Source organism: Oncorhynchus keta, chromosome 31 (assembly GCF_023373465.1).
Source record: "Oncorhynchus keta strain PuntledgeMale-10-30-2019 chromosome 31, Oket_V2, whole genome shotgun sequence".
NCBI classification, from domain to species: domain Eukaryota; kingdom Metazoa; phylum Chordata; class Actinopteri; order Salmoniformes; family Salmonidae; genus Oncorhynchus; species Oncorhynchus keta.
In genome coordinates this window covers 16,295,987-16,321,584 of record NC_068451.1, presented here as the reverse complement: position 1 = coordinate 16,321,584, position 25,598 = coordinate 16,295,987, and the positions used below count along the sequence as shown (strand labels likewise).

The 25,598-nt window shown below is 45.9% G+C and overlaps 3 protein-coding genes and 2 long non-coding RNA genes across 18 annotated transcripts; 3 read left to right on the top strand and 2 right to left on the bottom strand.

Annotated features, from left to right (window-relative positions):
* The first annotated feature begins 837 nt into the window (after positions 1-837).
* Positions 838-3,818, top strand: ino80e (INO80 complex subunit E). 3 transcript variants are annotated; one of them, XM_035746198.2, is made up of 8 exons: positions 839-1,006; positions 1,239-1,353; positions 1,472-1,542; positions 1,729-1,781; positions 1,951-2,020; positions 2,140-2,257; positions 2,610-2,708; positions 3,132-3,818. In XM_035746198.2, the coding sequence occupies exons 2-8, from the start codon at positions 1,273-1,275 to the stop codon at positions 3,336-3,338; spliced, it is 699 nt and encodes a 232-aa protein (XP_035602091.1). In that variant the 5' UTR covers positions 839-1,006; positions 1,239-1,272; the 3' UTR covers positions 3,339-3,818. The 3 variants fall into 3 exon arrangements, with proteins under 3 accessions (XP_035602093.1, XP_035602091.1, XP_035602092.1); XM_035746199.2 differs by having other exon boundaries at positions 856-1,006; positions 1,242-1,353; XM_035746200.2 differs by lacking the exon at positions 2,610-2,708 and having other exon boundaries at positions 838-1,006.
* Positions 3,819-4,722: 904 nt separating this feature from the next.
* LOC118364558 (endonuclease domain-containing 1 protein-like) lies at positions 4,723-7,828 on the top strand. The gene is made up of 3 exons (XM_035746197.2): positions 4,723-5,346; positions 5,952-6,701; positions 6,838-7,828. Exons 1-3 carry the CDS (start codon positions 5,017-5,019, stop codon positions 7,387-7,389), a joined length of 1,632 nt encoding a protein of 543 aa, XP_035602090.1. The 5' UTR covers positions 4,723-5,016; the 3' UTR covers positions 7,390-7,828.
* Positions 7,829-8,019: 191 nt separating this feature from the next.
* vars1 (valyl-tRNA synthetase 1) lies at positions 8,020-25,472 on the top strand. 4 transcript variants are annotated; one of them, XM_052489720.1, is made up of 30 exons: positions 8,020-8,143; positions 9,176-9,525; positions 9,765-9,908; positions 10,637-10,835; positions 11,681-11,808; positions 11,997-12,072; positions 12,211-12,311; positions 12,421-12,548; positions 12,811-12,975; positions 13,100-13,181; positions 13,366-13,485; positions 13,580-13,688; positions 13,847-13,935; positions 14,100-14,190; positions 14,330-14,454; positions 16,812-16,915; positions 17,085-17,243; positions 17,605-17,695; positions 18,715-18,820; positions 18,912-18,982; positions 20,269-20,394; positions 20,505-20,609; positions 22,021-22,168; positions 22,283-22,410; positions 22,582-22,737; positions 22,852-23,076; positions 23,189-23,300; positions 24,283-24,458; positions 24,633-24,782; positions 24,892-25,472. In XM_052489720.1, the coding sequence occupies exons 1-30, from the start codon at positions 8,020-8,022 to the stop codon at positions 24,958-24,960; spliced, it is 3,957 nt and encodes a 1,318-aa protein (XP_052345680.1). In that variant the 3' UTR covers positions 24,961-25,472. The 4 variants fall into 4 exon arrangements, with proteins under 4 accessions (XP_052345680.1, XP_052345679.1, XP_052345678.1 ...); XM_052489719.1 differs by having other exon boundaries at positions 9,756-9,908; positions 22,852-23,073; XM_052489718.1 differs by having other exon boundaries at positions 9,756-9,908.
* LOC127914301 (uncharacterized) lies at positions 15,049-16,799 on the bottom strand. 4 transcript variants are annotated; one of them, XR_008087951.1, is made up of 5 exons: positions 16,460-16,799; positions 16,243-16,428; positions 15,812-15,935; positions 15,750-15,780; positions 15,049-15,288 (listed from the first exon to the last, which is right to left on the bottom strand). It is a non-coding gene; the product is annotated as an uncharacterized LOC127914301 (long non-coding RNA). The 4 variants fall into 4 exon arrangements; XR_008087948.1 differs by lacking the exon at positions 15,750-15,780; XR_008087950.1 differs by lacking the exon at positions 15,750-15,780 and having other exon boundaries at positions 15,843-15,935.
* LOC127914302 (uncharacterized) lies at positions 18,995-20,347 on the bottom strand. Of its 6 annotated transcripts, XR_008087954.1 has the most exons (5): positions 20,232-20,347; positions 20,141-20,186; positions 19,957-20,094; positions 19,639-19,682; positions 18,995-19,180 (listed from the first exon to the last, which is right to left on the bottom strand). It is a non-coding gene; the product is annotated as an uncharacterized LOC127914302 (long non-coding RNA). The 6 variants fall into 6 exon arrangements; XR_008087956.1 differs by lacking the exon at positions 19,639-19,682; XR_008087955.1 differs by lacking the exons at positions 18,995-19,180; positions 19,639-19,682 and adding an exon at positions 19,363-19,546 and having other exon boundaries at positions 19,867-20,094.
* Positions 25,473-25,598: the final 126 nt, after the last annotated feature.

The following is a 25,598-nucleotide window of genomic DNA, read 5'->3' as shown; positions in this document are numbered from 1 at the left end:
GTTGAGGTTGTGACAAATTGTCAAAGACTCCAGCCACACTAGTCATAGACTGTTCTCTCTGCTACAGCACGGCAAGCGGTACTGGAGCGCCAAGTATAGGTCCAAAAGGCTTCTAAACAGCTTCTACCCACAACCCATAAGACTCCTGAACATCTAATCAAATGGCTACCCAGACTATTTGCAGTGCCCCCCACACACACACACTTTTACACCACTTCGACTCTCCGTTGTCATCTATGCATAGTCACTTTAATAACTCTACCTACATGTACATATATTACCTCAAATAACTGGTGCCCCTGCACATTGACTCTTTATTGGTACCCCCCTGTATATAGTTGTGGGTGGCAGCGTAGCCTAGTGGTTAGAGCGTTGGACTAGTAACCGGAAGGTTGCGAGTTCAAACCCCCGAGCTGACAAGGTACAAATCTGTCGTTCTGCCCCTGAACAGGCAGTTAACCCACAGTTCCTAGGCCGCCATTGAAAATAAGAATTTGTTCTTAACTGACTTGCCTGGCTAAATAAAAAAAGGTAAAAATAGTCTCACAATTGTTATTTTACTGCTCCTCTTTAATTACTTGTTACTCTTATTTCTTATTCGTATTTTTTTTAAACTGCATTGTTGGTTAGGGGCTCGTAAGTAAGCATTTCACTGTAAAGTCTGTTGTATTCAGCGCATGTGACCAGTACAATTTGATTTGACCAGACTCACAATTCAGTACAGTAGGTGGCAGTGTATGCACTTTTCAGTTGGTAGCGATCCACCAATACAAATTTAAAGAAGAAGAAGAATGGCGCGCACACACACACACACACACACACACACACACACACACACACACACACACACACGGAAGCAGACTCAAGAATGTAATGTAGGCAGACCGTGAATTGCCTCACATGCCAGTACAGTAGGTGGCGGTATACGCGAACTGACAACCAAATCCTAAAGAAAAAGAACAGACGTAAACAAAGAGCACATCGCACATATTCATTCAAACGAGAGGTATAAATGATTTTTCATATCAATTCAAGCTATTTAACTTCACAATTACATGGTTTCGTCTCCTTATTATTCTACTTTCAAGCGTTTTCCATTGCTAGTCTTATGCTTCCAGCTAAATGCTTTAAAAAAACAACGATTATGCACCGGAAAGGCTAGCAGTGAGCTAGCCAACAAGCTGCTGTTAGCTAAAGTTAACATAACCACGACACTAACGATTACTCTACCTGTATAGCAGGTCCACTGACGGTTCAACCACAGCGTCAGAAATGAACGGTCAAGCCGATATGGAGGTGGACTACAAGCAGAAATACAAAAATCTCAAACGCAAATTGAAATTCCTGGTTTATGTGAGTCTTAATTTTTCATCCAATTGTCAATGACGTGTTATTATTATAACACCTATTAGCCAAGGAACTGTAATTTACAGAGTTAAACTATTGTATTTCGCTACTTGTCTCCGTCTAGGAGCAGGAGTGTTTTCAGGAAGAGCTCAGAAGATCCCAGAGGAAGCTGCTCAAAGTGTCCCGAGATAAAAGGTGTTGGGTGAATCTACAAAGTTTGTTTAGTTTGGACAGATTGGGTGTATTCTTTTGTCACATTGTAGCAAAACCTTTTACTATGATGTGCTACTAATAAATACACCCCTGTTGAATGTGTACACATACTGTACAAGCATGTTCAAAGTTAAAACTGGTCGTTCCTTGGCTTCTCTTATCTTGCAGTTTTCTGTTGGACCGATTGTTACAATACGAGAGGGTGGACGAGGACTCCTCAGGTAGGTCTAAAGCACCGAGTCTGAATGTTTCATTCTCCACAATATCTGTTGTTATCCATAGCTCACCCAATACTGATCATGCAGTTACTTGCCTTGCTGTAGAGTATTTTCAGTATGGATCATGTCAGTATGCTGATGTACAGTGTCTGATTGTCATGCTGTGTTTCAGATTCTGATGCCACAGCCTCTTCTGAGAACAGTGAAGGAGAGGGCACCAGGGAGAGAGACGGAGGAAAGAAGTGAGGATGCGGCATGCCAGCAACACAGACTATATTTCAAATTGCACTCTTTCCATCTTTGCCATTCTCTCTCACTGTCTCACTATTTATTCAACTGTCCCTCTTTTGAACTCTCTTAGGAGAAGGAGTAGCCCTGGCGTAGGCCTTCCCTCGTCCTCATCCTCCCATCTCTCTCTCCTCTCTCGTTCTGGGGTGAACCCTCTCCAGTCGTCGGGCAGTACCCCCTACCTCAACACAGTGAGTTATAATCGCCTTCCCCTCACTGAGTCTATACAATCAATAACTATAACATCATTGATTGTTGCCATTATTGTTTTCTCATTACCGAAGATGATCACTGTTTTGATTTGGGGCATTATTAATATTGTTTTATTATATGTTTTCCGTTGATCTTTTGTTGTCTCTCATGTTTTATTTTTTGGGGCTGTATTTGTACCTACAATGTGTGTGTATGTTTGTTTTGGAAATTGTCACGGTGTGTGTGTGTGTGTGTGTGTTTTCTGTTCGTATATGCGTTTGCATGTTTTTGTTTGTTTGTATGCGTGTGTTAAATTGACACATGGGGCCTGTGTGTGTGTGTGGCGGGCAGTTGCCCTTCCCACCAGAGTATTTGGCTCCACCAGCTGAGAGAATGAAGAAAGAGAGAAAGACAAAGGCGCCCAAACACAAGAAAGAGACATCGGGGAAGGTGAGAGGGGAGGAGATCACAGATGAGGGAACAGACATGTGACACGTAGGGTATTGAGTTAGGGTCTAGAAGAGGGTGTTTCTACAGCATAACTGCAATACATATAGCAGGTTAGGTCCAGGCCTACAGTAGGCTATAGGAAGGTCCATAACATTGGGACATCATCAATGAAGTAACATACTGCCATAATATCCTGGACTCTTTTCATTTTCAATTCCTGACCATTCATTTAAAGGGTTATTCTTCCTCAGTAGACTAACTACATCCCAGATGGAACCCTATTCCTACCCCAGAGGGCTCTGGTCAAAAGTAGTGCACTATAAAGGAAATAGGGTGCCATTTGGGATGCTGTCCAAGTCATCTACTTCTCTCGTTCTCCATTGGATCTCTCATTCCATCTACCTTTTACCTCCTTCCCATTAGGTGGTGGCCCCTCTAGCAGCCAACTACCCAGCGGGCCCGACTGCCCCTCCCACATCCAGCGCCTCGTTCAACTGGGTGCCCAGGCAGATGCTGAGTGGAGATGCCGCGGAGGAGGAGGGAGAGAGCGACGGAGACTCAGACAGAGGAGACGATGACAGGGGGGAAGGAGAAGAGGCTGACCTTGTCATCGATATCCCCAACGAGTGAACTGTGTGTGTGTGTGTGTGTGTGTGTGTGTGTGTGTGTGTGTGTGTGTGTGTGTGTGTGTGTGTGTGTGTGTGTGTGTGTGTGTGTGTGTGTGTGTGTGTGTGTGTGTGTGTGTGTGTGTGTGTAAAGGATTGTTAGTGTGTAAAAGCACAATGTGAGTGTGTGTGGATTCAACCCCTCCCACTGTCAAATGCTTAGCCAAGCTCCCCCCATTGGACCTTCAGGTTACTGCAACAATATCTTTCTCTAAACAACGTGACCTGTCATAATAACGTCACTAATTGACTCCTTTAATGTCATTTTACTGCCTTTTACTGTAATACAAGTTATGGAAGAACTGGTATTGACGGCATGGACAGCTACAGGACTGCATACATGTAGCACCTACCTTTTTATGGGAAACTGTCAAATAATACATTTTCTGTTGGAGATAATGGAGACGTTATGTTTTCTAAATTGCATTAAAGTGGTAACATTTCAGATGACTGTTGTTGTTGAAAGCCTAATGGACTGGTAGTATAGTGTATAGTATGTGCTGCACAGACATGCAGTACTGTGCCTTTACTCAAAACAACTGTTTCTATTGGCTGTGCATGGAGACAAAAGCCTTTCTTGCTGCATTCATAACCAAGTGGGAAGGTGGTATTTACCACTTACGACTGGGAAAAATCAACTAAAATGCCCCATTAAACTCGTAATAACTAGTAGGAAACTCGTATATCATCCCTGAGCTCTGACTTCTCGCACATGCTGACAAAGGTCACAGGTGAAGAGCTTAATTATTATGCTCTCGTCTTTCCTCTCGTGTCATCTCACAGAGGTTGCGATGGATCGGATTGGATGACTCCCTCTGTGAATTTGAGAGTGGATACATTTCCCAAATTCCCTCAGCTTTACCAAACCAAGTGGCGGCTGAAACACAAAATCCCAAATAATTTTGTCTTTATAGCAGAGAAAATGTAATTCAGTCAATAAGATCTATTTTGGAACCTTGGTGGTGGATAGATCTACTGTCTAATATTAAACACTAGGCCACTGCTGTAAGATATTCTGCTGCGGTTTCACTGTGCACCCTAGTAGTGCATGCTTAAGCACTCGGCTACATGCACGGAGTCAGCACTTTCTGAGAGGTGTGTGTTGTAACAGAGAAAATGAACCATTGAGCTGTCCCTCAGACAGCCAAACCTTGTGGAAACATTGTTTGGGAATGCAGACTTACAGGTAATAGGAACCTGTTACTAGTTGTGGGTCTGGTGTGTGTGTGTCTAACAGTAAAGTGAGGTTAAGGTGTAACCAAAAAGAGCAATGAAAGGAACGAAGGAGGGAGGGAAATCCAGGTAGCAGTGTAGCTAGAGGGAGAATGTGGGAGGGAGGGTGGGAGGAAGAGTGAGCTTGTCAGTGAGGGAGGGAGAAGCAGAGTGTAAGCAAGACTGTGCCCAGACACAGACGGCACAGCACACACAGTCCAAGGAGAAAGACATGGGTGGAGACGCTGATGGGGTGGAAGAGAAAAAAGGGAGAGATTGAGAAAGGGATAAAAGAACGACATACCAGAGATTCCCTGGCTGTCAACCCTCGCTACCGGCCATTATCCTCTCCCATCTGCGTAGATACAGCACAAACCTCTGGATTATTTACCAGCCTCTCTCTGTGAGTGTGTGGATTTGCTGAGTTCACCATGCTGCTGCTGCGGTGGTGTCCTGCTGGTGTCAGTGTCAGTACTGCAGGGTGGGCAGGGTGGATCTGGCTGGGGCTGACTCTGACTCTGGAGCTGTCTCTACCAGTCACGGCACTATCAGAACCAGACCCAGGCTTCTCCCTCTGCAGACAGAGCTTCTACAGACAGACCCCCCCTCTGGGCGGGGGGGCCCTCCTGACCCCCATCTGTCACAGGCTGCCAGGGGGACAGTTGTTTGCCACGCTCTACCACCCGACCTGTGACGCAGCTGTTTACTCTGCCTTTCATCTCAGACAAGGATGGGGGGAGAGAGGAGGAAAGGAGGAGGGGGTAAGGGATGATTATTTTATTTATATTATATGGTAACAGTGGAATCATTGTCATGCATGGACTGCGTAAGCACTTCCTTGTACCTTTAGTGTACATTCTCAACACAATCACACAAGTCACAGCGGACATGATCAAACCAACTGTATACCACACTTTTCCTCCAGTTGTTTTACAAGAATGGTTTTGCGATATGAAACTTGTTCAAGTGAAAGGAAACTCTCGTCCTGTAGAGGCAGTCAACTTACTGTTGATATCAACATTCCATGCAAACCTGGCCTTGTTATAACAAGTCAGAGTGAACAGAAAGATGAATGCGAACAACAGTTTGATATTTGACTCAGATGTCTGTCAGTGGACAAGCTCCCTAACGCTCACAAAACTAGAATGGTCTGCATGGCATATTATTTCTGCCATGACACCTGAGTAAAAGACGTCCTCGTCAATCCTACTCTATTTACAAACTGCATTGATACTAAATGTACTGTAATGTACAGTAGGCTTTACCCAAATAAAGGCCAAGCATTCATTTATCATGAAGTTAATACTAATTGCAATCGTGATTCAATATGTGGACTTTGACTCATGATTCCAAACCTATCTCCTAGACAGAGAAGGAGGAAGAGGAAGAAGGATCCCAGAGTCCCCCCCTGGTGATGACCCCAGCCCTGCTCCGAGGGGATGTGGCGGGGGGTAAACCCCAAGCTCACTCTGACTCTCCCCTTCACCAGTGGGACTCCCTGGTCACAGAGCTGATCAAGAGCAGCGTCCTGCCCCAGTGTGGCTCCACAGGGGGCCAGCTCTATGTCCTGACAGGGGCCACAGGGCTCAGGCTGGGCCCCGGGATGGAGGAGGGTGGGGATGAGGGGTGTGAGGCTGGGGTGCAGTGGTCTGCTGTGTGCTGTGCTGGCCCAGAGGGACAGAGTGGGTTCAGTGTGGGGGTCATGAGAGAGACAGGGGGAGGGGAGAGGGTGGTGAGTGTTAACGAGCTGGAACACATGATTGGAGTAACAGAACTATTTTCAGAGGGTTGCGGGGAAGCAGATGGGGACACGGAGGGAGACATAGTGATACTGCTCAGTGATGCGATGGTCGGAGTTGTAGAAAAGCAGAGAGCAGCCGCAAGGCCAGACGCCATTGAGGAAACACTAGATGAGACTACTGACCGAAGCATAGAGGCACTACCTGCTGACACAGAACCTCTCATCACTCCTTCAGTGGACAACGAGACACTGGCCTCTGAGTCGGACACAGAGTCGTCCAGCAACCTACTGGTGTATATCATCACCTCCTCTGTCTCCCTGCTCATGGCCCCTCTACGCCCTGTAGTCTCCACCCTCATTGGGATCCCTGGACAGGTGATTACTGATGGAATACAATACTGTGATGGTTCCATATCCTATATATATCCTTTTATGTTTCTGATCACAAAAATATGTTTCTGTTATAACAGACAATATCTTGTAACAGAACATATCTCCTCTCCTCGTCTAGGTGGCCTTTGTCCTGCAGGAGGACCTGGGGGTCCTGTCTGCCCTGCCAGGTGACATCCTCTCTGTGTTCTACAACATGGCGTCTGACCTGGTGTCTGGAGTCGGCTCAGTCACAGGCCTGATACTTGGTGTGGGGGAGATGTGCTTCTCCACTCTGTACTGCATTACAGCCCCTCTTGTTGGCTCCCTGTTCACCAGCTGCCAGGACGGGGTCACAGGGGTGGGCACCCTGGCCTGGGATGGGGTGGGTATATTCCGGGGGATTGCGGACAGTGCCTGGTGGGTGTCCAGGGTGGTCGGGGACCAGGTGTGGGAGCAGGGTGGGGGGTTTGTGGGGTCGGTGGTGTCTGAGATGGGAGGGCAGGTGAAGGCAGTGGGTGGGGGAATGGGGAAGCTGGCTTGGAGGTGTGGGAATGGGGTGGGGAACGTAGTGAGTTTGGCAGGAGGGCTGGTAGTAGGGAGTGCAGAAACGGTTGTGGAGAATGTGATGGAGGTCTTTGGGCAGGACCAGAACTGTGGATGGTTTGGGTCTACAGAGAATGTTCATCAATAACATTGCAGATTTTTTGCAAACCTTGAAAATTGTATATCGTGTTCTTATAAAGTATGTAAATATGCACCAGATAGCAAGAGAGAATTGATGGGTACACCGCAATGCCAATGTCTCTAGCTAAGCTGTCTAACATAAACGCATAGTTAGGCACACAATACATGTTCATATTTTTTTGCTCCCTAAAGTAGATGACTTCTACTTCTATTACTTCTTAGTTGTAAAGAAGCAGGATCCCAAAAGACTAATGCTAAGATTAATGGTATATGTGTCAGAATGTGAAGCATGGTAGCCCCATGGCCATTTGATCAATTACAATATGGTATTATTTTGGGGAAACATGCTTTTACTGTGTGAGTTCATATGGTAATAGATGTTATAATTTATGTTACTTTATGAACTATATGCTTGCTTGATTAAAACGGATAATTGATTGATCACATCCACTCAGTCTAGTGCAATTTATTTATTTGTGATTCATTCATTTGACTATCAATATATTTTTCCTTGAAGCTAGATCGTTTTCATTTGCACATTCATAACACTGCAATAATTGATGTGAGTAAGAGTCTGGACAAATGTCATGGTCAATTTGAAAAAGGCATTCTTACAGGCCGCCTTGATGTGGCGGAAATGAATCTGTCCAAAGGTCCTTCGAACCAAACATGTGCGCAACATTGCATCAGACTGCCGACTACTGTAATACGCTGCTTATCCGGAACTCAGGAGTTGACGTCCCTTTCTTCTTCATTCAACGGTATGGATAACTTTTTCAAGTGCCATTTATTTTAAAATGATGTATTATATCAAACGTTTGTGTACATAATTCATGGTGTAAGGCAGGTGAAATGGAACTCTCAAATTCATAGATGGAGCAATGGATTTTTAAAATGTAACTAGGCAAGTCAGTTAGGAACAAATAATTTTTGACAATGACGGCCTACCGGGGAACAGTGCCTTGTTCAGAACGATAGATTTTTACATTGTCAGCTTAGGGATTCGATCCTGCAACCTTTCAGTGACTGGCCCAACGCTCTAACCAGTAGGCTACCGGTCGCTCCCGAAGCAAGGACTGACCGTTCATGATATCAACCTGATAGTTTAAACTATTTTTTGAGACTATAGTGTTTTACACTTAGCGAACATTACTTTGTTTACAAACATTGGAGTAAAACAAGTTTATATTTTGGGTTATGATGGTGTACGACCATTGAACGAAGCTCATGAGGCATTTACCTATGTTAGATTTTTCAAGAATGGATGGGTATATATATATTTATTTACAATGGATATAGCAACTAAATATTGTCCATTTTTTAAGTTACAGCTTGCCAAAGCTGATGATTAGCTAGCCGACTAAACTCATCATGGACTGGAGTTTAGTCTGCTAATGGTTAGCATGTCTTTCCAGTTTGTCAGGTTTGTTGCACTAGAAAATAGCCCATGAATCGTTGCATAGCCATCTGTGCACGTTTCTGTTTGTGGAGTTGTCTCTGTTACTTCCCAGATTTGTTGCTAACTTTAGCGTTTGTTACTTAAGAGATGTCACCTTAGTGTAGCATAATTTGAGTTAGCATAAACAAACATGCCCAAAACAGTAACGGTACTGCCTACTGTTATGTAGCTAACCTGCTAGCAAGCTAGTTTTAGCTGAGATTGGATGACTTGTGAAGTGGTTTGCATCCAAATACATATCTGTACTATTTAATGACATTACGGAAGCGTTATATTTTGACAGTCATTATATTGTCTGACACACCAATCTCAGTCATTCTCCCCCCTCTCCTAGGGATGGCTTCGCTCTACGTCTCCCCCCACCCTGACGACTTCAGGAGCCTCATGGCCCTGGTCGCTGCAGAGTTCTGCCCTTCTCGGCTCTGCACACTCATAGAAGACCCTCCTGCCTCCCTGGCCCTGTGCTCTCGCCCCAGCCTGGTGCTGGGCTCTGGGGGAGGTGAGGTGCTCTCTGGGGCCAGTGCTGTTGCATGGTACCTAGCCTCTCAGGGGAAGAGGATAGGGTCGAATGCTAAACAGGAGAGCCAGGTGTGGCAGTGGCTCAGCTTTGCAGACAATGAGCTGACTCCTGTGTCCTGTGCTGTGGTGTTCCCACTGCTTGGGGTGATGGGAGTGGATAAGAAGGTGAGGGAGAGGGTCTCACTACTGGAAGCAACCCATGCAGTCACAAACACACAAATAGGAGTATAATGGTGAATATTTGCTTAATTTCAAATGAATTGGACTATGGGAGTGATTGAACAATGACAAAGCAAGGGGAGGGAACACTAATCTGGAATATAACATACCCCAAGACAAATTCCTGTGTGTGTTAACATTGTTGATTACCAATCGTTTTTTCTGATTCTGATGAGTCCATGCAGCTTCAACAGAGTTCTCATGCTGAGATGATGCGCGTGCTAAACGTTCTAGATAAGAACCTGGAACCTAGAACATTCCTGGTGGGAGACAGCCTCACTCTGGCCGACATCGCTGTGGCAACCGCAGCACTCCTGCCCTTCAAATATGTGAGCCAAGTCTTTATATTAACTTTTCTTATTTGTGTATCCTCTTCCTTATTCTTTAAAGTTAGGAAGAAGTGAAAGTATTTGTCTTCTGTTAACAGACTGTCTGGTAAGTGAGTGCTGGGGTGTATTCATTCGGGAGGGGCGGCAGGTAGCCTAATGGTTAGAGCGTTGTGCCAGTAACTGAAAGTTTGCTGGATCAAATCCCCGTGCTGACAAGGTAAAAGTCTGTCGTTCTGTCCCTGAACAGGGCAGGGCACTGTTCCCCGGTAGGCCGTCCGTCATTGAAAATAAGAATTTGTTCTTAACTGACTTGCCTAGTTAAATAAATAAACTCATTGCAACAGAACCTGTTTACTGTTTAAGAACTACATGAAGCAAGCAGAACAAAATGGGGGGCCTACCTGCATTTGTCCTATAAAAATTATTGTTTTCATTGTATAAAACGTTTTCCATTTGGAGTAAACATTTTTTTTGCAAAACGTTTAGCAACAGACAAAACATTTAGCAACAGAATCGGCATAATGAATACACAGCAGTTGTACTGTAAAGCTGGTGTCACACGAAGCAATCCGTATGCAATTTCTGTTGCAGATTGCAAGTGACATCTCAAGCAACATTGCTGATACACAAAGCAACTCGACTAAAATTGCATGCAACATCCAATGTAAGATCTTCCTGTTTCACATTGTTTGAACTCCAATAACGTTCTTATTATTATGTCATACTAGGCCTTGGAGCCGTCCAACAGGAGAGCCCTGACGAACGTGACCAGGTGGTTTTTGACCTGTGTCAACCAGCCTCAGTTTGTCAAGGTCCTGGGACAGATCTCTCTGTGTGAGAAGATGGTGCCCGTGACACCCAAACCCAGCATTGCTCCTGTTCCTGCTGCTAACGCTAATCCAACTGCTGATGCCAATGCTACCAATGGTAAGAGGCTTAGGCCATGTCTTTGACTGTGAGTAACTCGTCTGGTAGTATGTGTTATGGATGCACTATGCAGAAATTGTTCCCTCATTTCCTGGTGGCTAAAATTCTAATAGTGTGCCTAATTTCAGTTTATACAACATAACAAGCAAATATAGTGTAGAGAATCACTGTACCATCTAAACCACTGTGAAATATATATTTTCCATAACCAAAAATATTGTATTTTCAGCTTTTTGAATCTGGTGTACAAAGCCGAAAATTAAACATACGAAAACTAAACTAGATAACGGGAAGCATAGAAATATTGAAAGTCGAACAGATCTGCTGCTTCTTAGACATGCTTTCAATGAGAATGGCAGATCTATAACACACATTTCTATGTAAATTTGGTTGGGTCGCCCCAAAAAGTTAAGTTGCAGCTTTAAGAATTTGCAAACAATATGGAATCAATAAAATGACAAGTACCTTCAATTTGATTGTATATTGCATGCAATAAAACAATTATAATAATTGTGAGTTGACTCGTATATCTGCAAAGTTGCTTGAGATGATGACATTTGCAACCTGCAAATGCAACAGAAATTCTGCTCAAGTTTCTTTGTGTGAGATCAGCTTTAGATTGAAGAATAACTTTATTATCCTGAAGACCAACGGTGTCTTCTTGTCTAGCTGAATGGCAAATCCGTTTTAGTTTTCACTACATTTGGCATCTTATCAGTTTAGTAACCTCGGAGGAATATTTTCTGGATACATAGCATCATGAGTTGACTCCTTGTGTGTGTGTGTGTGTCAGCTTGAGTTTGTTTGAGTGTGTATGTTATTCTCAAAGTGTGTTTCTCTCTCAGGCAAACCAAAGACAGAAGCTCAGCTGAAGAAGGAGGCTAAAAACAGAGAGAAGTTGGAGAAGTTCCAAAAGAAGAAGGAGATGGAGGAGAAGAAAAAGCAAGAAAAGAAACTGGCACCCCCGACAGAGGTATGAAGATGGACAGGTGGCTGGTTTCATTTCTCATTTTCCTTGTTGCAAAGACCATTGCTGTGTGGATCAACTTGAACCCAACAAGATGATGATCCTTAAAGTATACTCCCTTTACAGTTTTTACATTTTACAGCCTAGATAAGGTCATTCAGTAGGTGTCTTCAGTCTCATTCTGGTCTCTCCAGAAAAAGGCCAAACCAGAGAAGAAGGACCTGGGAGTGATCTCATACGACGTCCCCACCCCTCCTGGAGAGAAAAAAGGTGCTTATTAACCATAGAATTAGGAATTTGAATAATTGAATAGGATCTCTGTTATTAACCATGTATAATCCACCACTCTCTCTTTTATACTTTGTGTGTGTGTGGTGCGAATTAAACTCCTATCTCTCCCTGTGTCAGATGTCCTGAGCCCCCTGCCAGACTCGTACAGTCCTCAGTACGTGGAGGCAGCCTGGTACTCCTGGTGGGAGAAGCAGGGATACTTCAAACCTGAGTACGGGGTGAGACTGTCACTCTCTTTATGTATTTCATACTTTATGAAATGTGACATTTAACCAGCCCATGGCTGAGGTCATAATCAAGCTATTATGATGTTCTTATATTCTTCAGCGGAAGAGTATCAGTGAGCCTAACCCCCGTGGAGTGTTCATGATGTGTATCCCTCCGCCCAATGTGACGGGATCTCTTCACTTAGGCCATGCCCTAACCAACGCCATCCAGGACTGTCTGACCAGATGGTAATGGGATTCTCTATCTGATTACACCAATCTGCGGTTTATTTTCACATCCTTTCACCAATCTCACTCTCTATTATTTTTCTGTCTCTGTCTCGCTGTCTTGCTTTCTCTCTTGCTGTCATGACTCTACGTGTCCCACTTTTCTCTTCACCTCTCTCAACATTCATGTCTTGTCCCATTCTCAATATTCTGTAGTGCTGTAATCTAGTACTGTCCTTATCGCAGTATGATGGTGCATTTCCTGTTTCCTCCTTCTCCCCAGGCACCGTATGCGTGGCGAGACGACCCTGTGGAACCCAGGCTGTGACCACGCGGGCATCGCCACCCAGGTGGTGGTGGAGAAAAAACTGATGAGGGAGAGGGGCTTGAGCCGTCACGACCTGGGGAGAGACCAGTTCATCCAAGAGGTCTGGAAGTGGAAGAACGAGTGAGTGGTGGGAGAGGAAGGACAGAGGGTTTCAAAAGAAAGAACAACAATAGAAGAGAAAGTTAGAGCTAGAGTTCCTCTTTCCTCCCTCACCCTCTTTCTTCCTCCCTGCACTGTGTTGTAGGAAGGGAGACCGTATCTACCACCAGCTGAAGAAGCTGGGTTCCTCTCTGGACTGGGACAGAGCCTGCTTCACCATGGACCCTGTGAGTTTACTATCATTTACATTACCTTACACTTAACGTTACATTACCTGTCACCTTTTACTGTGTCATCCTGGACAACTTATGAGAGCTTTATTAGTCTAATACATAAAGTACTATGTCTAGACTGAGCCTTTACTAACGTTGTAATGTTCCCAACACTAAACTATTGTGACTCCCTCTCTAGAAACTGTCCTATGCAGTCCAGGAGGCGTTCATTCGTCTGCATGAGGACGGCGTGATCTACAGGAGCAAGAGGCTGGTCAACTGGTCATGCACCCTCAACTCTGCCATCTCGGATATAGAGGTATTATTCTGTTGTGAAATGTTTTAAACCGTTTTTGAAATGTCCATTCTGTTGCATACAATAATGAACACTCCCATGATGCTGTGTTGTCCAGGTGGATAAGAAGGAGCTGACTGGCAGGACTCTGCTGCCCGTGCCTGGCTACAAGGACAAGGTGGAGTTTGGAGTACTGGTCTCCTTCTCCTACAAGATAGAGGGATCAGGTAAGACATGGGGAGAGTCATTTTGGGCTGGGGAGGTACAAGGACATGGCTTTATCTTGAGTGTTTCTTTCAATTATGTTAATTGATCTCTCCCTTCCATTTTTTTTTCTCCCTCCCTCTATTTCTGTCTTCTCTTATTAAATGTCTCTCACTGTTAGATGAGGAGGTGATTGTGGCGACCACTCGTATAGAGACCATGCTGGGAGATTCTGCTGTGGCCGTCCACCCTGCCGACCCCAGATACCAGGTCTCTACAACCCACACACACACCCCGCCAACCTTCCAATACAGACATTCTTTGGGAAAATCCATGAAAGATTATACTTTCTTGATATTTAAATGTTGTTTTGATTAATGTTTTTGGCATTCTAATTGAGAACTAACACGCTTTGGTTTATCTGTGTCTCTCAGCACCTTAAAGGGAAGATGGTGCTTCATCCCTTCTGTGACAGGAAGATGCCCATCGTGTTTGATGAGTTTGTGGACGTCAACTTTGGAACGGGTACTAACCATGCTGTGTGGCCATGTGGCTGTCCTGCAGTAATCTGGTGGTCTAAGGAATCGTGGGATACTGTTAGTTTGGATGGTTGAGCTGTACAGAACCTTGTCTCTCCCTCTCCCCTTCTTTCTCTCTCCACCAGGTGCTGTGAAGATCACCCCAGCCCATGACCATAATGATTATGAGGTTGGAAACAGACACAACCTGGCCTTCATCAACATCCTGGATGAGAATGGCCTGCTCATCAACGTGCCGGCTCCATTCCTGGTACAGTACACTCGCACTACTTCTTCACCTGGTACAGTACACTCCCACTTCTTCTTCACCTGGCACAGTACACTCGCACTACTTCTTCACCTGGTACAGTACACTCCCACTTCTTCTTCACCTGGTACAGTACACTCTCACTTCTTCTTCACCTGGTACAGTACACTCCCACTACTTCTTCACCTGGTACAGTACACTCCCACTACTTCTTCACCTGGTACAGTACACTCCCACTACTTCTTCACCTGGTACAGTACACTCTCACTACTTCTTCACCTGGCACAGTACACTCCCACTACTTCTTCCCCTGGTACAGTACACTCCCACTTCTTCTTCACCTGGTACAGTACACTCCCACTATGTCTTCACCTGGTACAGTACACTCCCACTATGTCTTCACCTGGTACAGTACACTCCCACTATGTCTTCACCTGGTACAGTACACTCCCACTTCTTCTTCACCTGGTACAGTACACTCCCACTATGTCTTCACCTGGTACAGTACACTCCCACTACTTCTTCACCTGGCACAGTACACTCCCACTACTTCTTCACCTGGCACAGTACACGCGCACTACTTCTTCACCTGGCACAGTACACGCGCACTACTTCTTCACCTGGCACAGTACACTCGCACTACTTCTTCACCTGGCACAGTACACTCGCACTACTTCTTCACCTGGCACAGTACACTCGCACTACTTCTTCACCTGGCACAGTACACTCGCACTACTTCTTCACCTGGCACAGTACACTCGCACTACTTCTTCACCTGGCACAGTACACTCGCACTACTTCTTCACCTGGCACAGTACACTCGCACTACTTCTTCACCTGGCACAGTACACTCGCACCACTTCTTCACCTGGCACAGTACACTCGCACCACTTCTTCACCTGGCACAGTACACTCGCACCACTTCTTCACCTGGCACAGTACACTCGCACTACGTCTTCACCTGGCACAGTACACTCGCACTACGTCTTCACCTGGTACAGTACACTCGCACTACGTCTTCACCTGGTACAGTACACTCGCACTACGTCTTCACCTGGTACAGTACACTCCCACTACGTCTTCACCTGGCACAGTACACTCGCACTACTTCTTCACCTGGCACAGTACACCCGCACTACTTCTTCACCTGGCACAGTACACCCGCACTACTTTTTCACCTGGTACAGTACACTCCCACTTCTTCACCTGGCACAGTACGCTCGCACTACTTCTTCACCTGGCACAGTACGCTCGCACTACTTCTTCACCTGCACAGTACGCTCGCACTACTTCTTCACCTGGCACAGTACACTCGCACTACTTCTTCACCTGGCACAGTACACTCGCATTACTTCTTCACCTGGCACAGTACACTCGCACTACTTCTTCACCTGGCACAGTACACTCGCACTACTTCTTCACCTGGCACAGTACACTCGCACTACTTCTTCACCTGGCACAGTACACTCGCACTACTTCTTCACCTGGCACAGTACACTCGTACTACTTCTTCACTTGGCACAGTACACTCGCACTACTTCTTCACCTGGCACAGTACACTCGCACTACGTCTTCACCTGGTACAGTACACTCGCACTACGTCTTCACCTGGTACAGTACACTCGCACTACGTCTTCACCTGGTACAGTACACTCCCACTACGTCTTCACCTGGCACAGTACACTCGCACTACTTCTTCACCTGGCACAGTACACCCGCACTACTTTTTCACCTGGTACAGTACACTCCCACTTCTTCACCTGGCACAGTACACTCCCACTACGTCTTCACCTGGCACAGTACACTCGCACTACTTCTTCACCTGGCACAGTACACTCGCACTACTTCTTCACCTGGCACAGTACACTCGCACTACTTCTTCACCTGGCACAGTACACTCGCACTACTTCTTCACCTGGCACAGTACACTCGCACTACTTCTTCACCTGGCACAGTACACTCGCACTACTTCTTCACCTGGCACAGTACACTCCCACTACTTCTTCACCTGGCACAGTACACTCGCACTACTTCTTCACCTGGCACAATACACTCGTACTACTTCTTCACCTGGCACAGTACACTCGTACTACTTCTTCACTTGGCACAGTACACTCGCACTACTTCTTCACCTGGCACAGTACACTCCCACTTCTTCTTCACCTGGTACAGTACACTCCCACTTCTTCTTCACCTGGTACAGTACACTCCCACTACGTCTTCACCTGGATCTTGTCATCATGCTGTCTTAGTAGTTGTGGTGTGTTGTCACTCTTCTTCCTCTTCCTCCTTGTTGTTCTGTGTGGTATCTGTTAACTTCCTCTCTGTTTTTCTCTGCCTACCTCCTCTCTCTTTCTCAGGGTATGAAACGTTTCGAAGCGAGGAAGGCTGTGCTGCAGGCTCTGAAGGACAGAGGCCATTTCAAGGAGACCAAAGATAACCCCATGGTGGTGCCTGTCTGCAGGTGCGTTACGATCAGTCCACATTACGAGCACATAAGGACATATTGTTTCCAGCTTCACGTGCATCAGTGGGCGAAATGTGGTCACATCTGTGTGAACATGTTAGTGAGAAAATTCTGGATTGGATGTGAGTGTGTTAGTATTGAATGTGAGTGTGTTTCTCCTCCCCAGTCGTTCTAAGGACATAGTGGAGCCCCTGTTGAAGCCTCAGTGGTATGTGGACTGTGCTGACATGGGCAAGCAGGCAGCTGACTCAGTCCGGGAGGGAAGACTCAAAATCATCCCAGACCACCACCATAAGACCTGGTTCAACTGGTTGGACAACATCAGGTAGGTCACCTCCGTCTCCTTTCTGGTTCTGTTTTCCTCTTCCTTCTATACCTCTCTTTTGTCATCAGTCTTTCTCTTTCCTTGCTGTCCTTCCCGTTCTACTCTTTAATGTGCTCCATCTCTCTACGCATTAGAAGTTGACACGCCACACTCTCTCCATTATAGAAATCAGGTGTATTACAGATCCTGGTTAGATCCCTAGTTAAAAACAGGGAGCACCTCTACTCCAGCACCAAACCCCTTTTCTTCTTTAGTGTTTCATCTGTCACCAGTTGTGCTCAGGTTTCCTCACCTCTCTTCACTCCCTCTTTCCTCACATATTCACTTAACTCATCCCTCATTCGTTGTCCCTCCCTCCCAGGGACTGGTGTATCTCTCGTCAGCTGTGGTGGGGTCACAGGATCCCAGCCTACTTTGTCACCGTGACTGACCCTTCAGTCACACCAGGAGAGGTGATATCCGTTTCTCTCTTTCTCTCTCTCTGATTTTCTCTGTCATTTAAGTCACACCTGTTCAAACAACCCATGTCCCATCTCTCTGGCTTCCTTCTTCTTCCTCCCTCCCTTCTTCTTCCTCCCTCCCGTCTTCTTCTTCCTCCCTCCCGTCTTCTTCTTCCTCCCTCTCTTCTGCTTCCCTCCCGTCTTCTTCTTCCTCCCTCCCGTCTTCTTCTTCCTCCCTCCCTTCTTCCTCCCTCCCTCCCGTCTTCTTCTTCCTCACTCCCTTCTTCTTCCTCCCTCCCGTCTTCTTCTTCCTCCCTCTCTTCTTCTTCCCTCCCGTCTTCTTCTTCTTCCCTCCCGTCTTCTTCTTCTTCCCTCCCGTCTTCTTCTTCCTCCCTCCCGTCTTCTTCTTCCTCCCTCCCGTCTTCTTCTTCCTCCCTCCCTTCTTCCTCCCTCCCTCCCGTCTTCTTCTTCCTCACTCCCTTCTTCTTCCTCCCTCCCGTCTTCTTCTTCCTCCCTCTCTTCTTCTTCCCTCCCGTCTTCTTCTTCTTCCCTCCCGTCTTCTTCTTCCTCCCTCCCGTCTTCTTCTTCCTCCCTCCCTTCTTCCTCCCTCCCTCCCGTCTTCTTCTTCCTCACTCCCTTCTTCTTCCTCCCTCCCGTCTTCTTCTTCCTCCCTCTCTTCTTCTTCCCTCCCGTCTTCTTCTTCTTCCCTCCCGTCTTCTTCTTCCTCCCGTCTTCTTCTTCCTCCCGTCTTCTTCTTCCTCCCTCTCTTCTTCTTCCTCCCTCTCTTCTTCTTCCTCCCTCCCGTCTTCTTCTTCCTCCCTCCCTTCTTCCTCCCTCCCTCCCGTCTTCTTCTTCCTCACTCCCGTCTTCTTCTTCCTCCCTCCCGTCTTCTTCTTCCTCCCTCCCGTCTTCTTCTTCCTCCCTCCCGTCTTCTTCTTCCTCCCTCCCTCCCGTCTTCTTCTTCCTCACTCCCTTCTTCTTCCTCCCTCCCGTCTTCTTCCTCCCTCCCTCCCGTCTTCTTCTTCCTCCAGGACATGGATGGTCATTACTGGGTGAGTGGGAGGACAGAGGAGGAGGCCAGAGATAAAGCTGCCAAGCGCTTCAACGTCTCCACTGACAAGATCACCCTCCGACAGGGTAAGATCTTCTCTCAAATGATGATCATTTACAGTGGAATGGAGTATTTTGCCCATTACCCAGTGATTTTTGTTCACTTTCTGTGTTACAGATGAGGATGTCCTGGATACATGGTTCTCCTCTGGTATTTTCCCCTTCTCCATCTTCGGCTGGCCCAATGAGGTGAGGCTGTAGGTGTGTGTATTAAAGTTGTTAACATATGCTTTCCATAGTTCCTGAGAGATATATTGAATGTGTGGGTAGAGTGTGTCGAGAGCTGAGAGTGTGATACCCTCTGTGTGTAATACAGGTTTTCCTCTCTGTCCAGACCCAGGACCTGAGTGTGTAATACAGGTTTTCCTCTCTGTCCAGACCCAGGACCTGAGTGTGTAATACATGTTTTCCTCTCTCTGTCCAGACCCAGGACCTGAGTGTGTAATACAGGTTTTCCTCTCTCTGTCCAGATCCAGGACCTGAGTGTGTAATACAGGTTTTCCTCTCTCTGTCCAGACCCAGGACCTGAGTGTGTAATACAGGTTTTCCTCACTGTCCAGACCCAGGACTTGAGTGTGTAATACAGGTTTTCCTCTCTCTGTCCAGACCCAGGACCTGAGTGTGTAATACAGGTTTTCCTCTTTCTGTCCAGACCCAGGACCTGAGTGTGTAATACAGGTTTTCCTCTCTCTGTCCAGACCCAGGACCTGAGTGTGTAATACAGGTTTTCCTCTTTCTGTCCAGACCCAGGACCTGAGTGTGTAATATATGTTTTCCTCTCTCTGTCCAGACCCAGGATCTGAGTGTGTAATACAGGTTTTCCTCTTTCTGTCCAGACCCAGGACCTGAGTGTGTAATACAGGTTTTCCTCTCTGTCCAGACCCAGGACCTGAGTGTGTAATACATGTTTTCCTCTCTCTGTCCAGACCCAGGACCTGAGTGTGTAATACAGGTTTTCCTCTTTCTGTCCAGACCCAGGACCTGAGTGTGTAATATATGTTTTCCTCTCTCTGTCCAGACCCAGGATCTGAGTGTGTAATACAGGTTTTCCTCTTTCTGTCCAGACCCAGGACCTGAGTGTGTAATACAGGTTTTCCTCTCTGTCCAGACCCAGGACCTGAGTGTGTAATACAGGTTTTCCTCTCTCTGTCCAGACCCAGGACCTGAGTGTGTAATACAGGTTTTCCTCTCTCTGTCCAGACCCAGGACCTGAGTGTGTAATACAGGTTTTCCTCTCTCTGTCCAGACCCAGGACCTGAGTGTGTAATACAGGTTTTCCTCTCTCTGTCCAGACCCAGGACCTGAGTGTGTAATATATGTTTTCCTCTCTCTGTCCAGACCCAGGACCTGAGTGTGTAATACAGGTTTTCCTCTCTCTGTCCAGACCCAGGACCTGAGTGTGTAATACAGTTTTTCTCTCTCTGTCCAGACCCAGGACCTGAGTGTGTAATACAGGTTTTCCTCTCTCTGTCCAGACCCAGGACCTGAGTGTGTTCTATCCAGGCAGCCTGCTGGAGACTGGTCATGACATCCTGTTCTTCTGGGTGGCCCGCATGGTGATGATGGGCCTCAAACTCACTGGCAAGCTGCCCTTCAAAGAGGTGGGGCTCATTTGGAAGTAATCACCTGCTGCCTCTGACCAGTGTAGCATGTCATTGATTACAGTGGGGACAGCCTGTATAGTAATGGTAATGGCTGTGTTTAATACTAGGTGTACCTCCATGCGGTGGTGAGGGACGCCCACGGGAGGAAGATGAGCAAATCTCTGGGGAACGTCATCGACCCCCTGGACGTCATCACAGGCATCTCTCTGGAGGTAACACACCGTGCTCCCATGGGGGGTGTTGTACTGTCTGCTTATTAAGCAGCTATTCCAGGCTCTATTGAGGCCCTTTATCTGTCTCTCCTAGTGTTGCTCCCTCAAACTGAGCTGAGTAGGGTTCGGAGGTATCCACGTTTTCTTACCGTCATAGCGTTTCTGTACCATACAAGGGTATACAGTATTACCGGAAATGCACACAATGGGCACAAAACAATTTAGGCAACAGGGATCTTGATCCAGGAGGCGATTGAATGTAACCAATAAGCTGTAACCAAGACACTTGATCTTGCCACAGCTAGCAAGTTAGTGAACCAAATGCATAGCTGGAGCCCTGAGCTGGATATCATTTATTTGACACATCTTAGGTTTCTTATAGTTATACTTAACTTATAGTTAAAAGCAGTGACGAAGCACACACCCCCCAGCTGAAATACCCCGGTATACAGTATAAACGGTGTATCGCCCAAGTCTAGAGCTGAGTCAGCCCTCTAGAGCAGTGGCCACTTCTTTTTTTACTGGACTGGTACCTGCATCAATCTGATGGTCATGGTGCTTTCAAGACAACTGAAGAGGTCAAATCATGTCAGTGATCTAGAAACTATTTTTCCCAGTCGGATCTTCCGAGTTCCCTGTAGTTTTGAACGCTACATTAGTCTCAGGGGAGGGAGAGGGCAGCAGAGGATCCACCTCTCACGTCTCTGCTCTATTCCTCTATTAAAATAGACATGATGAGCTGCTAATGATAATACAAATGCAGGGCTATCGAGACACTTGTGCTGCAATGAATTAGTAGCAGAGTGGAAGTAGGGAGAAGCACGCTTTTATGTTTTGTAATAGTGTTGAATAAAAACAGCGTTGACAGTACTGAACAAAAACTTCAACATGAACTAACTCATAAAAACAGCAGCCCTTTGCTGTATTGTGACAGTCTCTCTGTCATCATGGTTTTAAAAGTGATCAAATCTCATGTAGGTTAGGATCAAACTTTGCTGTAGCTGGGGTCGTGGAAGCTGTAGGCATGGTGATTTGAGCTATCCGAATGCCGGGTAGGCGGAGTGTGTCTTTTCAGACAATTGAAAAAGATCAAAATGGGAATACTTTGCCTACCCAGTGCTTCTGAATCAAGTGCACCTACTGCCAACAGCGCAACAATTTTTAAGGAGCGCAAGCCTTTATCTTTCCTACAGAAATGTTTGGTGATCGAACGGTTGGTGACCACTGCTATACAGGGCTCTGGCAGTACATACTCTTACTATATCAGGTGGATTGAGGAACCAACAGTGTCTCTTGCTGCTTTGAATCAGTGTCATGCATTTATGTTGTCATGTAGCTGTTGAACTGCGGTTAAGTGCCGAGAACGAAGCACCAGGACATAGATGTCTCTGCTGACCCTTTGTGTGTGCAGGGTCTGTATGCCCAGCTGCAGGACAGTAATCTGGACCCAGTAGAGGTAGAGAAGGCCAAGCAGGGACAGAAGTCGGACTACCCCACTGGTATCCCAGAGTGTGGCACAGATGCCCTCCGCTTCGCCCTGTGTGCCTACACCAGCCAAGGTACATCACTCACTCCTGCCATCTGGTGATGTGGCCGTGTCATGTTATAGCTGGCATGCCATGTACACACCAACACAACCCTTTCTTTTTCCTCTCTCCCCCTAACTCGCTCAGGCAGGGACATTAACATGGATGTGAATCGTATCCTTGGTTACCGTCACTTCTGTAACAAGCTGTGGAATGCTGTGAAGTTTGCCATGAGGACGCTGGGAGACAACTTTGTTCCTTCAGAGAATGCCCAGGTGACATCTCTACTACAGTAGCTTTACTGCAGTGTCATGCCCATGTAAATGAAGGGAAATAAAGTTGCTTCAAGAAAATGCTCTTAATTTGTTATAGTGGAAACAGGTCTTTGTATGATATGGTATTTAGGTTTATATCTCTGTAAAAATGTCCAATTATCCTCCTGTCAGCTGTGTGGGGAGGAGAGCGTGTCAGACCGGTGGATTCTGTCCCGTCTGTGTACTGCTGTGGGTCTGTGTAATGCAGGGTTCCAGGCCTACGACTTCCCAGCTATCACCACAGCCATCTACAACTTCTGGCTCTACGAGCTCTGTGACGTCTATCTGGTGAGAGTCTGAATGCCTTGTGTGTGTGTGTGTGTGATTAATATATTGCCACTCCTTAACTTCTTGCTCCCAACCTCCATCCTCATCCCTTCTCGACCTCCCTCACCCCTCTAGGAGAGTGTGAAGCCAGTGTTCTCCAGGGCGGAGGAGGACAGTGGGTCTCAGAGCCAGGCTGTAGTCTGCAGACAGACGCTGTTCACCTGCCTGGAGACCGGCCTGCTCCTCCTAGCTCCCATCATGCCCTTCGTGGGCGAGGAGCTCTACCAGAGGTTGCCACGGCGACGATCCCAGGATGGCCACCCTAGTATCCATGTCACGCCCTACCCTGAGACTGAGGAGGTGAACTTTATATTGATACACTGAGTACACTGTATAATAAACCAAAGGGTATGAGTTTTGTTGACTGTAATTTGTGGTGGTTGCCTGGCCGTCGTCTCTGTGTGGTCTCTAGTTCTGCTGGCATAGTGAGGATGTGGACCGTCAGATGGAGTTTGTGATGACCGTGGTCCGGACCATCCGTTCACTCAGGGCCGACTACAACCTGACCAAGACACGTGCCGATTGTGAGTTCATACATCACCACAAGCATTGTACCGTAATTTCCAGACTATAAACCGCTACTTTATTCCCACGCTTTGAACCTCGCGGTTTATACAATGACGCGGCTAATTTATGGATTTTTCCCGCTTTCAAAAAAACTGAGCACCGTCACATAATGCCGTGTTTCGTTTAAAGCCTTTTTATTACAAGCCGTGTTTCATTTAAAGCCTTTTTATTACAAGCCGTGTTTCGTTTAAAGCCTTTTTATTACAAGCCGTGTTTCGTTTAAAGCCTTTTTATTACAAGCCGTGTTTCATTTAAAGCCTTTTTATTACAAGCCGTGTTTCATTTAAAGCCTTTTTATTACAAGCCGTGTTTCGTTTAAAGCCTTTTTATTACAAGCCGTGTTTCGTTTAAAGCCTTTTTATTACAAGCCGTGTTTCATTTAAAGCCTTTTTATTACAAGCCGTGTTTCATTTAAAGCCTTTTTATTACAAGCCGTGTTTCATTTAAAGCCTTTTTATTACAAGCCGTGTTTCGTTTAAAGCCTTTTTATTACAAGCTGTGTTTCATTTAAAGCCTTTTTATTACAAGCCGTGTTTCGTTAAAGCCTATTTATTTTTATTACAAGCCGTGTTTCGTTTAAAGCCTTTTTATTACAAGCCGTGTTTCATTTAAAGCCTTTTTATTACAAGCCGTGTTTCATTTAAAGCCTTTTTATTACAAGCCGTGTTTCGTTAAAGCCTATTTATTTTTGTTACAAGCCGTGTTTCGTTTAAAGGCTGTGTAAAGTTCATTTGTTTCAATGTACCGGTAGGCACCTGCGGCTTATTTATGTACAAAATACATATTTTTAAATAAATCAGTGGGTGTGGTTTATATTCAGGTGCGCTTAATAGTCCAGAAATTACGGTACTATATTTACTTAGTTATAGCAAGGGTGTATGATTATCTACTTTGGTGACTAGAACACTTCTCAGCGTTGTTTTACATGTTATTCCCCAGGCTACCTCCAGTGTATAGACAGTGAGACGATGTCTCTGGTGGAGCAGTACAGTCTGCAGATCCAGACCCTGTCTCTATCCCAGACCATCCAGCCCGTCCCAGCCACCGGGGCTGTCCCAGAGGGCTGTGCTGTGGCCATTGCCTCCGACAGGTGCACCGTCCACCTCATGCTCAAGGTAAGAGGTCAATTGTACAGGTTTCAACCACACATTGTGTTGTGATTGGCTGACAGTGTATGAGTCATCTGATGACTGTGCCAAACCAGACATCTTTATTCCCTAGTGAAATTGTTACACTTCTGTTTTTACAACTGCTTTTCCTTTTCTCCTTGTTGTTAATCTCTCTCCCAGGGTCTGATAGATTTGGAGAAGGAGGTGACCAAGCTGACTGTGAAGAAGGGAGAGCTGGAGAAACAGATGGATAAACTGAGAGAAAAGATGGAGAAGAGTGACTACAAGGAGAAGGTGCCTGTTAAAGTACAGGATCTGGATGCTGAGAAGGTAAGGAGGGTGTTTTGGAACGTGGGGCATTCCCACAGTAAAAACATTTTGCTTGGCTCTGCTTGTGAAGTGTGGTGACCTGTGATCCTGCTCTCTAACCCTCTTCCAGCTGCGTCAGAGCCAGACGGAGCTGGAGAAAGCAACGGAAGCCATAGACAACTTCAAGAGAATGGGTTAACTGCTCCTCTGTCCCCTTTTACAACATGGTTCTTATCATAGTATTACAAGAGGTTAAAGTGCAGACTTAAATTTAATTTGAGGGTATTTTCATCCATATTGAGTGAACATTTCTACGTAAATGTGGATGCACAAATATCATTCATACACCAAGACATGGGAGTTTTGTGCCTGTAACTGTCGATTATCCGCAATCATGGTAGCATCCATAGAAATGTTTAGAAACATTCTATTCACAATAAGTGACTCCAAAATGAAGCAATACATTTGCTATTAATTTCTAATTGGGCACAAAATGTTCTGAAACAACCTGGAAAGACTGGGTGAAATGTTTGTACATAATCTGAATGAAAATACCCTGAAGTTAAAGCTGACAGTCTGCACTTTAACCCAAAACAATTTCACTGTCCCAATACATTGAGCTCACTGTATTTCACCCTCCTGTTATTGTCTCATGTCAGTGCTATGCCACTTTCCATAAAGGATACTCTGGAGTAAAGACCTTATATTAGACAGGCTGCGATCTGTTCTTTCTTTGATGCTCATTTGGTGAAATTATTAGGTCCGGGAGTTTTTCTTGACCTAGAAAACATCAAGGCCCTAGTTGTCTATAATTATACATGAAAGATTGCAGTTTCA

What these genes read in the sequence shown, in the direction of transcription:
- ino80e (XM_035746198.2), top strand. Translation starts at nt 1,273, where the DNA reads ATGAACGGTCAAGCCGATATGGAGGTGGACTACAAGCAGAAATACAAA. An exon ending in AAAGTGTCCCGAGATAAAAG is followed by an intron (nt 1,543 to 1,728) that starts GTGTTGGGTGAA and finishes CTTATCTTGCAG; the next exon opens with TTTTCTGTTGGACCGATTGT. An exon ending in GTACCCCCTACCTCAACACA is followed by an intron (nt 2,258 to 2,609) that starts GTGAGTTATAAT and finishes TGTGGCGGGCAG; the next exon opens with TTGCCCTTCCCACCAGAGTA.
- LOC118364558 (XM_035746197.2), top strand. Translation starts at nt 5,017, where the DNA reads ATGCTGCTGCTGCGGTGGTGTCCTGCTGGTGTCAGTGTCAGTACTGCA. An exon ending in GAGGAGGAAAGGAGGAGGGG is followed by an intron (nt 5,347 to 5,951) that starts GTAAGGGATGAT and finishes CCTATCTCCTAG; the next exon opens with ACAGAGAAGGAGGAAGAGGA. An exon ending in TCATTGGGATCCCTGGACAG is followed by an intron (nt 6,702 to 6,837) that starts GTGATTACTGAT and finishes CTCCTCGTCTAG; the next exon opens with GTGGCCTTTGTCCTGCAGGA.
- vars1 (XM_052489718.1), top strand. Translation starts at nt 8,020, where the DNA reads ATGAATCTGTCCAAAGGTCCTTCGAACCAAACATGTGCGCAACATTGC. An exon ending in TGATGGGAGTGGATAAGAAG is followed by an intron (nt 9,526 to 9,755) that starts GTGAGGGAGAGG and finishes GATTCTGATGAG; the next exon opens with TCCATGCAGCTTCAACAGAG. An exon ending in TCTTCGGCTGGCCCAATGAG is followed by an intron (nt 18,983 to 20,268) that starts GTGAGGCTGTAG and finishes CTCTCTGTCCAG; the next exon opens with ACCCAGGACCTGAGTGTGTT.